General features: G+C 37.7%; 1 protein-coding gene across 4 annotated transcripts in view; it reads right to left on the bottom strand.

The window, feature by feature from the left end:
- Positions 1-17,492, bottom strand: part of IPMK (inositol polyphosphate multikinase) — a 46,540-nt gene that overhangs the window by 14,750 nt on the left and 14,298 nt on the right. For 3 of the 4 annotated variants that reach the window (XM_082611339.1, XM_082611336.1, XM_082611337.1), the window contains 2 exons: positions 8,710-8,806; positions 2,848-3,020 (listed from right to left, as the gene is read on the bottom strand). In XM_082611339.1, the coding sequence (XP_082467465.1) occupies positions 2,848-3,020; positions 8,710-8,806 (270 nt within the window). The remainder of the gene's footprint in view (positions 1-2,847; positions 3,021-8,709; positions 8,807-17,492) is intronic. The other variant, XM_082611338.1, reaches the window with a different exon arrangement.

The following is a 17,492-nucleotide window of genomic DNA, read 5'->3' as shown; positions in this document are numbered from 1 at the left end:
AGTGGAAACAACTCAAAGTTGACCAAGGAACAAATGGATAAACAAAATGTGGTATATCCATACAACAATAAGAAGGAATAAAATACTGATTTATGCTAACATAGACAAACTCTGAAAACATTATTGAAAGAAGCCAGTCACAAAAGACCACCTATTGTATTACATGATTCCATTTATATGAAACGTCCAGAAGAGGTAAAGCTATAGAGTCAGAAAGTAGATTAGAATTGTCTATGGCTAGGGGGTTGGAAGTTGGAAGGAAATGAGGAGTGATTGCTAGTAGGTACGGCATTTCTTTTGGGGTGATGAAAACGTTCTACAATTGAATATGATGATGCTGCCCAACTCTATGAATATACTAAAACCAATCAATTGTGTACCTTAACTGAGTGAACTAAATGGTATATAAATTATATCTCAATAAAAATGTTATTAAAAAATATAAACAGAGGAACCTCATTTGTCTGGGGAAATAACACAACACAGGAGAGCAAAATCATATCTTAAAGGCAATGGAAACCCACTGAAGAGTTTTTAAGCTGGGGAATGTCACAATTAGATATACATTTTGCAATGTTTGGAGAACAGACTGGAAGAGAGCAAAACTGAAATTGAGAGTTCAGTAAAGATACTAGTCTAGAGAGGAATAATTTTGACAATGGGACTCAGGTGCTTGGGAATTAAGATCAATAGGATCGATGGATGGCTCTGAGAGGTGATGGTACTATGAGGTTTCTCACTCGTAAAACTGGACGTATGGTGATGCCATTTACCGAGACAGAGAATAACAGGTTTGCTGCTACTGTTGTGGTTGTTATTTTGCAAGACAGATCGATGTCCTTTTTTTACATATTAGTCCTAGATGTCTTTCAAGTTATCCAAGTAAAATGTCTAATAGGCCGTTAGCTATATAGATTAGGAGATCAAAGAAAAAACAGAAGCTGAAAATATATGTCTGGGAGTTATCAGTGTAAGTGAAACTGAACCAATGAGAACAAAGGACGCTACCTAGGAAGAAATAAAAAAGAGAGGAAGGCAGTAAAATGGAACTAAGCGGAATGCCTCAATATTTAAAGAACAAACAGAAAGAAATGAGCTGGCAAAGAAGACTGCAAAGTGGTCTTAGGAAAAAAACAAGAGAGAGTGTAGTGTTGTGGACACAAAAAGGAACGTTTCAAGGAGAACCTAGTCAGTGTTGAAGGCTGCTTTTCAAAGTGAAGTAAGATGAGTAATGAAAAATGCCATTTGGATTTAGTGACATGGAGACAAGTTGAAGATATAAAAAAGACAAGAGAGAATCAACAGTATTAGGCTCCTGAAGAGGTGGGAGACAATGAGATCCAGAGGACATAGTGAAGGGCTGTCCTTAGGAAGATGGAAAATTCTTCAATGTGACAGGAAGGAATAAGGAGGAAATGAAAGCACTTGCAGGTTAGTTATGTACATCTGTTAGCAGGAAATTAAAGGAAATCCTGTGTGATGGCTTATTTTTTCTGAAGCAGAAGGCAACGTTATCTGCTAAAAGAGAAGGAAAGCAAGAGGGTGAGAGATTTGAAAACAGTGAAGGTTTAAATAACTACCCAGTCAGATTCCTTTGAGATGTTTATTCCTTGTTTATTTTACCATTATTCCACTACCCTTTTCCCCTTTACTATATACCCACATTTAATTAGAGTTTTCTAAAATGAAATAACTGTATCAATAATTTCTTTGGTTTTATTTACAGACTACCAAATTCAACTGTGCTGTTTTAACTATCACAGTAACAATTCATTTATAATGCTTCTTATTAACTCTCCTGTTTAAAACTCAAAAGGAAGACTGTATATCATCTTACATGATGAATCTCAAAATGACCCATTATGTTTTTATAGAAGCAATAATTTATCATACATACAAATTTTACCTCCAGACATCTAGGCATACCATTTATTTAGAGGATTTTATTCCACATTCTTAACTGTGGCATATTGTTTGTGAAGATGGCCTCAACATCCTTGTGCACACTGCCATTTGTATTTTGACTTCCCTATTCCCAATATCAGAAGTGGGGTCTTCTTCTCCCTATCAATATGGACTGGCCCTATGATGTACTTTGACCTATAAAACTCCATAGAAATGACAGAAAGTGACTTCCTAACCTAGATTTTAACAGCTCTTGTAGCTCTCACTCTTGCCTTCCTGGAATGTAGCACACGAAAAAGCTCCACTTAGCCTTCTGGAAGATGAGGAACCTCATGGGAAAAGGCTCAGCCAACAGTTAGTATCAACTTGTAGACATAAGAGTGAGGTCATTTAGACCATCAAGCCCCAGCTGAGCCAACAGATGAGTGCAGCCACAAGAGGGAACCTGGATGAGATGAGAAGAACTGACCACCTGAGCCCAACTCAAATTGCCAATCCAGAGAAACATGTGCAAAGAAAATAACAGCTTTAAATCACAGCCTGAAACAATAACTTAATTTTTAATTTCACTTTTCTGTTTTAAATATACAGAAAAATTACTGAATATATAAACTTAGCACTTTTCTCGTGGGAAAATCATAAATAATATCACATTCACTTATCATGTTATTTATTTTGCACCTAAACTTAAGACTTTTTTAATACAAAATTATCAGAGTCAGAGCCTTGAGGTTTAACTATTCATTTACTTATTAATCATGTTCTGTGTATCAGAATAATTCCTGACACTACCCACATACCAGTGAACAGAAGAGGTAAAAATCTCTGCCCACACTGGGGAGTTATGGATAACCTAATACCAAAATATATGTGACATCTATAATTTTCAAGGGAAGAACATGTAACAAGAAATGTGTGTATTACACTAAAAATCACTCTTACCCTCATGCCAAGCACCAAGAACCCAATCTCTTCCATTAATGGGTACTTGCTGACCTGTTGCTGAATCTTCTCAGATGAAGCAAAAGGATCATAGCTTTTCCGCCCTATCTTTACATCCATTATACAGGGCTTATTAAATTTATGGGTCACATCTTCCAGTTTTAGGTATAAATCTGTTATTAAAGAAAAACCCTAATTAGTAATAGGAAAACATATTACTATTCAAGGAAAAACAAAAATGAGGAAATATTAAAACTGAGAAAAAAGTTAAAACAAGTCCAGAGTCAACAATTATTATTACTCCACCTGAAGAGAAAAAAAAAAAAAAAGACTGACCAACAAATTTACAACAGGTATAAATGTCACAGAGAAACTCTTGCAGGAAATGGAATAAATAATATTCAACCATAAACAAAAGGTATGAATTAGATATAAGGCTTCCAAGGACATTAAAAAGGCAATGAGATTATTTTAAAAGCTGTCCCAGAATACATTCTCCTTTTCAATATAGTTTATATCATATATGCCTCAGCAGATATCAGTATTTTAATAATTTTTAAGTCTTCATTTAAAATTAGTAATAGGAATAAATCCTTCCCACAGAGGACACAATAGGTATAGGTTAAGAAAGGTAAATCAATCCAAATGATGGTCACTGCCAAATATACATTCTAGTCTTACTAGTCCCAAAGGAAAAACAAATATCCTGCTTTTTAGAACACAAGAAATCCTCAAAAGTTCATTTATAAATAACTTTGGCATCCTGTATACATCTTCCCTCAGAAAACTATTATAAATGGAGATTCAAGTAAAAACATAAACATCCCAGTTATCACACACGGTAGCTGACTTTATAGTTTTAGCTTGAATAAGAGTCCAGGTGCACTGAGGGAAAGAAGTAAAGAAAGAAATTCTTCCCCCACTTCCTGGGTGAGTGAGTCTTCCCAAATAAAGTTCTGAATGAGATCGTAATTTTCAGTTACGAATGTAACACGAAGCACTTCTCGTAAAAACTTTTCCTCAAAGACAGAAGAGATTATATTTTCTTTTTATCAAAGTAACAAGGTTTTACTTCTTTAAATAAAATTTAAGTAAATAAATTTATTTTTAAAAATTTTATCTCTTAGTGAAAGGAAAATGGTGAGTGGGAGGATTATAACCTTGTAGAACTAGGTGAAGTCAAGTGACAAAAAAGGAACTGCAGCCTAAGAGAACAGCACTGGCAGAAACAAGAAGGAGCATGCCACATTTTAAGAAAGTTTCTAACAAATGGACATCTTCAACAGGATAAGAGAAAGTAAAAGGTCTGGACACACACATGAACCTGCCCGACAGTGAAAGGTAATGAGACAAGTAGGAATATCCTGATCAAGAAACTGGAACCCACCCATTTCTGTGCTTTAAAAGATAAGCAGAGGAGGGGATGAGAAGAAGAGAAAGGAGGCAGCACAGGACAGGCCCCTTCAGATTCTCTCTTCCCAATTTCAGCTACCTTGAGCAAAACAGAAGGAAACCAATCCATCCTCTCCCTAAAGTTGTACAAAAATTTCAGTAACTAGGCTTATATTTCAAGTATCAGAAAAGACTAATTAGATACTAATATAGTAAATCATTAGCATTCACAAATTTATCATCATTAATTTCCATAACTCAAGAAACCCTAAAAGCCTTACTGAGGTGAGACTGTGTATGGGAGTATAAAGATAGTGAGTAAACCTAGCTATCACAGCATCTATATTTCAGTGTAGGGTTATTATTTTCTACTTGCCAATTTGGTAGTGATTAAAAACAAAAAACAACCTGTTTGTTGTAATAAGATAGAAATGTCAGAAACTAGAGTAGAGACTTTGCAAACTGCATATAAAATCCCTATTTTTTCCTTCTCTTGCGAAGGAGAAGAATACAAATGCAAACTTTCTTTATAGTGGGAATACAATAAATGTTTGCTGAAAGAATCAATGTTTGCCCTTCTCATTCTTACTGCCCAGGGGAACTTTGGGTTTGGCCTTCCTCATCCTGTAATAAGTTGAGCCATTCCTTCAGTAAACAGGCTTAAGTATCATCGATTTTACTTGACATTTATTTTGACTAGGCAAATGTTTGTCACTATCTTACTTTCAGGTTCTTGATATGTTTATATGATTGGAATTACCAAATAACTGCTAAATTATTGATTATTAGTGTTAAGTTAATAATCATTAAATTAAGGCCTACTGAGAGTTGGTTTAGTGTATTCTTTTAGTTCTCTGGCCTTGATTTTTTTTAATGAAAAGATTTTGAGATTCTTGTTTCTCCTTCCCTCTAAGTTATTTAAAAAAAAAAATCAAAACCTGCTTTAGAGATGCAGAGTTTTAAAAACAGAATATGATGTTATATATCTAGCAGCTTGCCACAATTGCTTTTGAATAAAACAGGTAAACAGGAAAATGAGGCATGATCTGAGCACTGAGATCTAAGCTAATTTTTTTTTACAGGTTATTATCACTAGAAATTAATCTGAATACTAATTCCCTCTGAAAAAATGCCATTAGCAAATTATTTCAGTAGAAGACAGTTCAACTCAAAGTAGGTCAATCTCAAGACTTAATAGCTTAAATGACCAAAGGCATTTTACAACAGGGGAGCCTCATTTATAAGGCAATGCTACAGACTGGATAACAAAGGACACTTTTTCAGCTAAGCCCCTCTGGGTATAGTGGAACAATATTTTTCAGTCTTTAGGTATGCAGAAAATATGTTCTAAAACTCCATCGCCAAAATCTGATGGACTAAGAATAAGATAATGTTCTATCTGGAATAGTTTAGGTTCATTGTAAACAAGGTCAAAGAAATAAATTAAACTATATTAATATGATGTTTGGAAAATAATTATGACCATTTGATATGATGTAACTTGTAAGTAAAGCCAGATTTTTTGAATATTAAAAAATGAAGAGAGCTGATTTTTTCATATATACACATATATATGCATGTGTGTCTAAATCATAAAGATAGCAAAATAACTACATTTACTTTTTTAAATTCTTAAAAGCTCTATTTAGGACAACAGATTCTGATGAAGACATCCTGTCAGAGGTCTAAGGACTGGCATTTGTGAACCTCGGAGCTAAAAGATATTCTATTAAGCTTAGTCTTGTTATTTGTATAATAAATAATAGGACATCTATTTTTCATAAATACATGGATCTCATTACAAGAGATCACACTGACTAGAAGTATAGTTTAGTTTAACGGGCTGTGGCCATAAGGGATATATCTGTTATTTACATATTAATTTATGGAAAATATATATAGAATTTCCATAGTTCCTTAATTTTTTGAGGTAAAAATCAGGAAAATAACTACCAGGTATTCTATAATATACCACTTCATGCTGTTATAAGCAGACTATTAAGTAAGACTTCTCAGTGGCTATACCAATGGCATAGTTAACATGCTCAAAATATTTATATATTTCACGCTATTGATGATAGTATGTATAAGATTACACAAGGTTACTATGAATGAAAAAGCTTTTCTATTTTAAATATATTTTCTATTTAAATATATACGATTAAATATAATTATCTGAAATATTAATATAAATACTTACATTGTTTTCTAATATATTAAGCATAAAAAAATTCTACTGACAGAATATAGTCCTGACACTCTAAGAAAAAAAAAGGCAGAAAATTCCCGAGTATCAAAGGAGAAAAAAATAAAAACATTTGGGCTTCCCTGGTGGCGCAGTGGTTGGGAGTCTGCCTGCCGATGCAGGGGGCGTCGGTTCGTACTCCGGTCCAGGGGGGTCCCACGTGCCGCGGAGTGGCTGGGCCCGTGGGCCATGGCCGCTGGGGCTGTGCGTCTGGAGCCTGTGCTCCGCAGTGCGGGGGGGCGCAGCGGTGAGAGGCCCGCGTACCGCGCAAAAAAAATATAAAAAAATAAAAACATTTGAAATACTGTGGAAAAATTGAAAGACCTACAAAAAAACTAAACAGTCAAGATGAGATAACTAGTTCTTTTAAAGGAAAGAAAAGGGTGAAGACATTTAGAGAGTTGAAGGAAGACTTATTCAGATCCCCTTAATGAATATTACTGATTGTATAAATCATTAGAATATGGGTTCCAAGTTTCATCACATTCTTCCCCACCATACCTAGGTACTGGCTACCATCTTCATTTCTGAACCCCCCAAAAAGGAGAAAAGGCCTGGTGGTGAATCCCTGCCCACCTATGAAGCCAAATTTCTGTTTTTCACATCAATCTTCAGCTATTTCTAAGAGCAACAGAAGCTGAAAGTAAAAGGAATTATAAATAGAAGAGACCTTGAGCCTCCAAATGTGGGATAAAGGGAACAGCTAATTTCAGTCCATGCTTCCTGAAACTTGACTAGTAGCTAGATCCAGAAACCTACCAATCAATGAGACTGGAGATTACATTTCAGAACTCTCAATTTGATCAAACCTACTTGAAGATACACTTTTCCATTCCTCCAAATAACTATCAATAAAAGGCTTTTGATAGTACATGTACTAGGCATCTATGTACTTACACACAAGTAAAATGAGATTTAATATGTATAAATAGCTCCAAATCTTCAAATGTAATTACTAACAAATGTTTTACCTTAAAAAACAAAAACAAAACCCACTGGTCATGTTCTAAGGTTTGCTAATGGTGATGACTATAACTCTATAACAAAAAACTACTGAATTGTATACTTTAAATGGGTGAGTTTTATGGTACATAAATTATATCTCAATAAAACTGTCATAAAAAATTTAAAAGAATAAAAACCCTATTGGTCAGCACATCCTTATGCTTCTCTTAAGTGACAATAATTTGCTGAGCAAACTGGCAGTATTTTCTACATTTTACAACTTTGGATTATAAGAATTATACAAAGCTGTATAAAACTCTACCTTGAGCACATAAGAAAAGATGCTCAAATAAAAAGAGGAAAAAAAAGTCAAGAAATAAATTATGTCATTAATTTAATACTATGTAAAGTTCAGTAATACAAACCAGTTTTCTACTAAAATTTAAGAAAATATTTGTTTTCATGATCCCGTGGGCTAAAGATGTCAAAGAGTTTCCTACCTTATATTTATTTCACTTACAATCAAAATGATAAAAACAGAAAGATGATCCATGAACTCTCTAGCAAAATCAAAGCTGAACAATCTGTATGGTGCAACAGTTTTATCTAACTCCTTCCAGAGCTAAAAAACTGGAAACGGGACTTCCCTGGTGGTGCAGTGGTTAAGAATCCGCCTGCCAATGCAGGGGACACGGGTTCAAGCCCTGGGCTGGGAAGATCTCACAGGCCGCAGAGCAACTAAGCCTGTACGCCACAACTACTGAGCCTGCGCTCTAGAGCCCATGAGCCACAACTACTGAGCCTGCGTGCCACAACTACTGAAGCCCGTGGGCCTAGAGCCCGTGCTCTGCAACAAGAGAAGCCACCGCAATGAGAAGCCCGTGCACTGCAACGAAGAGTAGCCCCCACTCGCCGCAACTAGAGAAAGCCTGCGCGCAGCAACAAAGACCTAATGCAGCCCAAAATAAATAAAATAAATAAATTTATTTAAAAAAAAAAAGTTCGGAAAAAAGAACATCTGTAAATTAATACAGTATTAAATACTAGTATACATATTTTCATTCAATTATAAGAGATTGGTCATTAATTTGTATATGCTATCTAAGAAACTGGTTATGAACAGCAAAAATATTAATAAGTTTTCTTTCATGAAGAAGAGAAAAAGTAGTAAGAAAAACGGATATATTGTTTTTATATACTAGGCTTACACTTATTTAAGCCTTTTAAAAAGCAACTCTCATGAATTAAGACTAAAAGATGGCTTTTAAAGAAAAGATTACCATTTGGTGCAGTGGGAGGTGACCAGATACCATAATATTTTGGCAAATATTTTCGTAGCTCTAAAAGAACACCATCAGTACAATCAGCAGCATAAACCTGAAACAAAGAGAAATATAATATTTGCATGTTAGTTTCTTATAATGCTTTATTTATAATTGCCCCACACATTTTTCAAATAACACACTACTGTTGAATCATAATTTATCTGGTATGAGTTTTAACTGGAAGTAAATCTGGGAAAAAAAAAAGATTACTATGTGTCTTCAATGAAAAACCATGTACTGTTTAGAGCACATTCTTCTTAGTTATGTAATTCTAGCCTTTCACTGTCCTTGAACTATTTTACAACAAAGTAAGTTATAGATAACTCTTAGCAAATGCAAAAGAATTCTTGCCCATAGACATGAAAATAAATTCTGGCCAGAGGAGGGTCAAATGACTTCCCTCCAACCCCCCTGAAAGGGGAGAGTTTACAGTGTTCTTATGTACACTCATTCCACCTTCCCTTTAAGCCATATAAACATGTGCTTCTTTGACTTCTCTTTTGAACCAGTTTTAAATTTGTCTAGTTCCCTCATTAAATGATGAGTTTAACAAAATCTTTACCATGTATTTGTTTTATATCTGTAAGGAAATTGTGATTTTACCTCAAAAAAAGTATCGTTTAAGTCAATGCAAGTCTAACTATTATTGCTCATTTAATTCTTTGATTTATAACCAGTAATAATTCTAGAAAAGACTAGAAATATCCAGATATCCTGGAACTAGATTCTTAACCTATTTCCTAGAAAAGGAGAGAAAATATTTTTGTTTTAAAAACAACTTGTAAGACACCTTATCCCATTAACTCTTGCCAAATAAGGTCTACCTAATTATCCAAAACCACTTAAGTTTACTCATGTAAAATGCTCATGAAATCTCAGTATCAGAATTCTAAGTGTCACACCACATTTGTGTCAGGTAGTTACATATAACATAATTCTATAGAATAAACTCAAGTATGGCAGAAACTCACCAAATATCCACATGATACATTGTATTTCCCAGGTTCCCCTATTGAAATATGAGCAGAAGTGATATTAGTCACTTCTGGGCCAAGGTAATTAAGAGCAGGGTGTACCTTATCATCCCTCTGTTCCTGGCACAATGAGAGTGAGGGCACAGAGTGTCCATGATGACCTAACAACAAGATGGAGGAACCAAGTATATCTCTATGTACTTACCTAAACAAGTCTATGATATATTTATAAGTGAAAAGATAAAAACTGGAAGAGTAGAAGGGTAAACTTTCTCTTCTTACTTTAAATATTTTTTAAAGTAGTAAGACTGGTATTTACTGCAATATGCCAAGCAAGATAACCTAAAAAGCTTTCTACCTAGAAATGCAGAATATAACAAATATTTTCTTAAACGCATAACTGAGCTCCCAAAGTTAAAAAGGAAATTCATAAGGATCTAAAATAAAGAGGAAACCCAAAGTGCTAAGCTGAGCAGTGATGTTGGGCTCATAGAGGTCCACTCTGAAGACTTGAACCAAAGGATATCTGAACTTAAGGACTAGTCATAGATGAGGATAGAGCTACTATACTGAAACAAGGAGAGTAAATAAAGAAGGTTTTGGTCAAGCTGATAGAGAAAAAGAGAAAAACAGCAAATAAACAATATCAGGAATTAAAAGGGAGTCATAACTAAACTAGCATAGCATTTTAAAAAATACTATGAAGAACTCTGCCAGGTGGGTAATTATATAAAACAAACTATAATCTGTATTTTACTATCACATTAACAAAGAAAAAATCAAGACATTTAAGAAACTGAATCATTAGTTTAAAAATACATCCCTTGGGGAAGGGGGTAAGTTGGGACTAAGTGAGAGAGTAGCACTGACATATATGCACTACCAAATGTAAAGTAAGTAGATCGAAGCAGCAGCATTGCACAGGGCGATCAGCTCGGTGTTTTGTGACCACCTAGAGGGGTGGGATAGGGAGGGTGGGAGGGAGATGCAAGAGGGAGGGGATATGGGGATATATGTATACATACAGCTGATTCACTTTGTTATACAGCAGAAACTAACAAAATATTGTAAAGCAATTATACTCCAATAAAGACGTTTAAAATACACACACACACACACACACACACACACACACACACACACATCCCTTCCAAGGAAAGAATGAGAGAAAAAAATGGATGGAAAGGAGGAAAGGAAGAAAAAGAGACAGGCCACTCGGATGAATTCATAGGTTAAGTTTTATCAAGGCTTTAAGGAACAAAATCCTTATCTGATACAAATTCTTCCACAAAATAGAGAAAGAAATGCTTCTCAACTCATTTTATGACGCTAAAAGAAACCTGGTATCAAAATCAGACAAGGGGGCTTCCCTGGTGGCGCAGTGGTTGAGAGTCCGCCTGCTGATGCAGGGGACATGGGTTCGTGCCCCGGTCCGGGAAGATCCCATGTGCCGCGGAGCGGCTGGGCCCGTGAACCACGGCCACTGAGCCTGGGTGTCCAGAGCCTGTGCTCCGCAATGGGAGAGGCCACAACAAGCGAGAGGCCCGCGTACCGCAAAAAAAAAAAAAAAAAAAAACCAAGGACAATATGTGAAGAAATAATAGTCCAATCTCACTTATGAGTATAGCTGGAAAAAAATCTTAAATAAAACACTAGCAAACAAAATCCAGTAATGCATATTATTAAAAAACAAACTTAAAAAGACATGTCCAAGTAGGTTTTATTTCAAAAATGAAAGGTAGTGTAATGTTAGAAATCTATTATGGAGAACACCTACTGAACGCTGGCAGAAGACCCCAGACCTCCCAAAAGGCAAGAAACCCCCCACATACCTGGGTAGGGCAAAGCGAAGAGATCCCCACACAGAGGATCAGTGCCGAGCGGCACTCACCAGCCCGAGAGGCTTGTCTGCTCGCCCGCCGGGGCACGCAGCGCTGGAAGCTGAGGCTCGGGCTTCGGTCAGAGCGCAGGGAGAGGACTGGGGCTGGCGGCGAGAACTCAGCCTGAAGGGGGCTAATGTGCCACAGCTAGCCGGGAGGGAGTCCGGGAAGACTCTGGAGCTGCCGAAGAGGCAAGAGACTTTTTCTTCCCTCTTGGTTTCCTGGTGCGCGAGGAGAGGGGATTAAGAGCGCTGCTTAAAGGGGCTCCACAGGGCTTCCCTGGTGGCGCAGTGGTTGAGAGTCCGCCTGCCGATGCAGGGGACACGGGTTCGTGCCCCGATCCCGGAAGATCCCACATGCCGCGGAGCGGCTGGGCCCGCGAGCCATGGCCGCGGAGCCTGTGTGTCCGGAGCCTGTGCTCCGCAACGGGAGAGGCCACAGCAGTGAGAGGCCCGCGTACAGCAAAAAAAAAAAAAAAAAAAGGGGCTCCACAGACGGGCGCGAGTCGCGACTGAAAGCGCGGAGACCAGAGACGGGCGTGGGACGCTGGGGCTGCTGCTGCCGCCGCCAAGAAGCCTGTGTGCGAGCGCAGGTCACTGCCCACACCGCCCTTCCGGGAGCCTGTGCAGCCCGCCACTGCCGGGGTCCCGGGATCCAGGGGCGGCTTCCCTGGGAGAACGCACGGCGCGCCTCGGGCTGGTGCAACGTCACGCCGACCTCTGCCGCTACAGGCTCGCCCCGCACTCCGTGCCCCTCCCTCCCGCCCGGCCTGAGTGAGCCAGAGTCCCCGAACAGGCTGCTCCTTTAACCCTGTCCTGTCTGAGCGAAGAACAGACGCCCTCCGGCGACCTACACGCAGAGGCGGGGCCAAATCCAAAGCTGAGACCCAGGAGCTGTGAGAACAAAGAAGAGAAAGGGAAACCTCTCCCAGCAGCCTCAGAAGCAGCGGATTAAAGCTCCACAATCAACTTGATGTACCCTGCATCTGTGGAATACATGAATAGACAACACATCATCCCAAATTGAGGAGCCCGGAGTCAGTGCTGTGCCTCTGAGGTGGGAGAGCCAACTTCAGGACACTGGTCCACAAGAGACCTCCCAGCTCCACATAATATCAAACGGCAAAAATCTTCCAGAGATCTCCATCTCAACACCAGCACCCAGCTTCACTCAACGACCAGCAAGCTACAGTGCTGGACACCCTAAGCCAAACAACTAGCAAGACAGGAACACAACGCCACCCATTAGCAGAGAGGTGGCCTAAACTCATAAAAAGTCTGCAGACACCCCAAAACACACCACCAGACGTGGACCTGCCCACCAGAAAGACAAGATCCAGCCTCATCCACCAGAACACAGGCACTAGTCCCCTCCACCAGGAAGCCTACACAACCCACTAAACCAACCTTAGCCACTGGGGACAGACACCAAAAACAACGGGAACTACGAACCTGCAGCCTGCAAAAAGGAGACCCCAAACACAGTAACATAAGCAAAATGAGAAGACAGAAAAACACACAGCAGGAGAAGGAGCAAGATAAAAACCCACCAGATCTAACAAATGAAGAGGTAATAGGCAGTCTACCTGAAAAAGAATTCAGAATAATGATGGTAAAGATGATCCAAGGTTCTATTTCCCAGATCCAAAATCTTGGAAATAGAATAGACAAAATGCAAGAAACAGTTAACAAGGACCTAGAAGAACTAAAGATGAATCAAGCATCGATTAAAAACACAATACATGAAATAAAAAATACTCTAGATGGGATCAATAGCAGAATAACTGAGGCAGAAGAACGGATAAGTGAGGTGGAAGATAAAATAGTGGAAATAACTGCTGCAGAGCAAAATAAAGAAAAAAGAATGAAAAGAACAGAGGACAGTCTCAGAGACCTCTGGGACAACATTAAACGCACCAACATTCGAATTATAGGGGTTCCAGAAGAAGAAGAGAAAAAGAAAGGGACTGAGAAAATATTTGAAGAGATTATAGTTGAAAACTTCCCTAATATGGGAAAGGAAATAGTTAATCAAGTCCAGGAGGCACAGAGAGTCCCATACAGAATAAATCCAAGGAGAAATACGCCAAGACACATATTAATCAAACTGTCAAAAATTAAACACAAAGAAATCATATTAAAAGCAGCAAGGCAAAAACAACAAATAACACACAAGGGAATCCCCATCAGGATAACAGCTGATCTCTCAGCAGAAACTCTACAAGCCAGAAGGGAGTGGCAGGACATAATTAAAGTGATGAAGGAGAAAAACCTGCAACCAAGATTACTCTACCCAGCAAGGATCTCATTCAGATTTGATGGAGAAATTAAAACGTTTACAGACAAGCAAAAGCTGAGAGAGTTCAGCACCACCAAACCAGCTTTACAACAAATGCTAAAGGAACTTCTTTAGGCAAGAAACACAACAGAAGTAAAAGACCTACAATAACGAACCCAAAACAATTAAGAAAATGGGAACAGGAACATACATATCAATAATTACCTTAAATGTAAATGGACTAAATGCTCCCACCAAAAGACACAGATTGGCTGAATGGATACAAAAACAAGACCCATATATATGCTGTCTACAAGAGACCCACTTCAGACCTAGAGACACATACAGACTGAAAGTAAGGGGATGGAAAAAGATATTCCATGCAAATGGAAACCAAAAGAAAGCTGGAGTAGCAATTCTCATATCAGACAAAATAGACTTTAAAATAAAGACTACTAGAAGAGACAAAGAAGGACACTACATAATGATCAAGGGATCGATCCAAGAAGAAGATATAACAATTGTAAATATTTATGCACCCAACATAGGAGCACCTCAATACATAAGGCAAATACTAACAGCCATAAAAGGAGAAATCGACAGTAACACACTCATAGTAGGGGACTTTAACACCCCACTTTCACCAATGGACAGATCATCCAAAATGAAAATAAATAAGGAAACACAAGCTTTAAATGATACATTAAACAAGATGGACTTAATTGATATTTATAGGACATTCCATCCAAAAACAACAGAATACACATTTTTCTCAAGTGCTCATGGGACATTCTCCAGGATAGATCATATCTTGGGCCACAAATCAAGCCTTGGTAAATTTAAGAAAATTGAAATTGTATCAAGTATCTTTTCCGACCACAATGCTATGAGACTAGATATCAATTACAGGAAAAGATCTGTAAAAAATACAAACACATGGAGGCTAAACAATACACTACTTAACAACGAAGTGATCACTGAAGAAATCAAAGAGGAAATTAAAAAATACCTAGAAACAAATGACAATGGAGACACGACGACCCAAAACCTATGGGATGCAGCAAAAGCAGTTCTAAGAGGGAAGTTTATAGCAATACAATCCCACCTTAAGAAACAGGAAACATCTCGAATAAACAACCTAACCTTGCACCTAAAGCAATTAGAGAAAGAAGAACAAAAACATCCCAAAGTTAGCAGAAGGAAAGAAATCATAAAAATCAGATCAGAAATAAATGAAAAAGAAATGAAGGAAACGATAGCAAAGATCAATAAAACTAAAAGCTGGTTCTTTGAGAAGATAAACAAAATTGACAAACCATTAGCCAGACTCATCAAGAAAAGAAGGGAGAAGACTCAAATCAATAGAATTAGAAATGAAAAAGGAGAAGTAACAACTGACACTGCAGAAATACAAAAGATCATGAGAGATTACTATAAGCAACTCTATGCCAATAAAATGGACAACCTGGAAGAAATGGACAAATTCTTAGAAATGCACAACCTGCCAAGACTGACTCAGGAAGAAATAGAAAATATGAACAGACCAATCACAAGCACTGAAATTGAAACTGTGATAAAAAATCTTCCAACAAACAAAAGCCCAGGACCAGATGGCTTCACAGGCGAATTCTATCAAGCATTTAGAGAAGAGCTAACACCTATCCTTCTCAAACTCTTCCAAAATATAGCAGAGGGAGGAACACTCCCAAACTCATTCTACGAGGCCACCATCACCTTGATACCAAAACCAGACAAGGATGTCACAAGGAAAGAAAACTACAGGCCAATATCACTGATGAACATAGATGCAAAAATCCTCAACAAAATACTAGCAAACAGAATCCAACAGCACATTAAAAGGATCATACACCATGATCAAGTGGGGTTTATTCCAGGAATGCAAGGATTCTTCAATATACGCAAATCAATCAACGTGATACACCATATTAACAAATTGAAGGAGAAAAACCATATGATCATCTCAATAGATGCAGAGAAAGCTTTCGACAAAATTCAACACCCATTTATGATAAAAACCCTGCAGAAAGTAGGCATAGAGGGAACTTTCCTCAACATAATAAAGGCCATATATGACAAACCCACAGCCAGCATCGTCCTCAATGGTGAAAAACTGAAACCATTTCCACTAAGATCAGGAACAAGACAAGGTTGCCCACTCTCACCACTCTTATTCAACATAGTTTTGGAAGTTTTGGCCACAGCAATCAGAGAAGAAAAGGAAATAAAAGGAATCCAAATCGGAAAAGAAGAAGTAAAGCTGTCACTGTTTGCAGATGACATGATACTATACATAGAGAATCCTAAAGATGCTACCAGAAAACTACTAGAGTTAATCAATGAATTTGGTCAAGTTGCAGGATACAAAATTAATGCACAGAAATCTCTGGCATTCCTATATACTAATGATGAAAAATCTGAAAGTGAAATCAAGGAAACACTCCCATTTACCATTGCAACAAAAAGAATAAAATATCTAGGAATAAACCTACCTAAGGAGACAAAAGACCTGTATGCAGAAAATTATAAGACACTGATGAAAGAAATTAAAGATGATACAAATAGATGGAGAGATGTACCATGTTCTTGGATTGGAAGAATCAACATTGTGAAAATGACTCTACTACCCAAAGCAATCTACAGATTCAATGCAATCCCTATCAAACTACCACTGGCATTTTTCACAGAACTAGAACAAAAAATTTCACAATTTGTATGGAAACACAAAAGACCCCGAATAGCCAAAGCAATCTTGAGAACGAAAAATGGAGCTGGAGGTATCAGGCTCCCTGACTTCAGACTATACTACAAAGCTACAGTAATCAAGACAGTATGGTACTGGCACAAAAACAGAAAGATAGATCAATGGAACAGGATAGAAAGCCCAGAGTTAAACCCACGGACATATGGTCAACTTATCTTTGATAAAGGAGGCAAGAATGTACAGTGGAGAAAGGACAGTCTCTTCAATAAGTGGTGCTGGGAAAACTGGATAGGGACATGTAAAAGTATGAGATTAGATCACTCCCTAACACCATACACAAAAATAAGCTCAAAATGGATTAAAGACCTAAATGTAAGGCCAGACACTATCAAACTCTTAGAGGAAAACATAGGCAGAACACTCTATGACATAAATCTCAGCAAGATCCTTTTGGACCCACCTCCTAGAGACATGGAAATAAAGACAAAAATAAACACATGGGACCTAATGAAACTTAAAAGCTTTTGCACAGCAAAGGAAACCATAAACAAGACCAAAAGACAACCCTCAGAATGGGAGAAAATATTTGCAAATGAAGCAACTGACAAAGGATTAATCTCCAAAATTTATACGCAGCTCATGCAGCTCAATAACAAAAAAACAAACAACCCAATCCAAAAATGGGCAGAAGACCTAAATAGACATTTCTCCACAGAAGATATACAGACTGCCAACAAACACATGAAAGGATGCTCAACATCTTTACTCATCAGAGAAATGCAAATCAAAACTACAATGAGATATCATCTCACACCAGTCAGAATGGCCATCATCAAAAAATCTAGAAACAATAAATGCTGGAGAGGGTGTGGAAAAAAGGGAACA

This window comes from Mesoplodon mirus, assembly GCF_964341445.2.
Source record: "Mesoplodon mirus genome assembly, chromosome: 2".
NCBI classification, from domain to species: Eukaryota; Metazoa; Chordata; class Mammalia; order Artiodactyla; family Ziphiidae; genus Mesoplodon; species Mesoplodon mirus.
The sequence above is the reverse complement of the archived record's forward strand: the minus strand, read 5'-3'. Positions and strand labels throughout refer to the sequence as shown.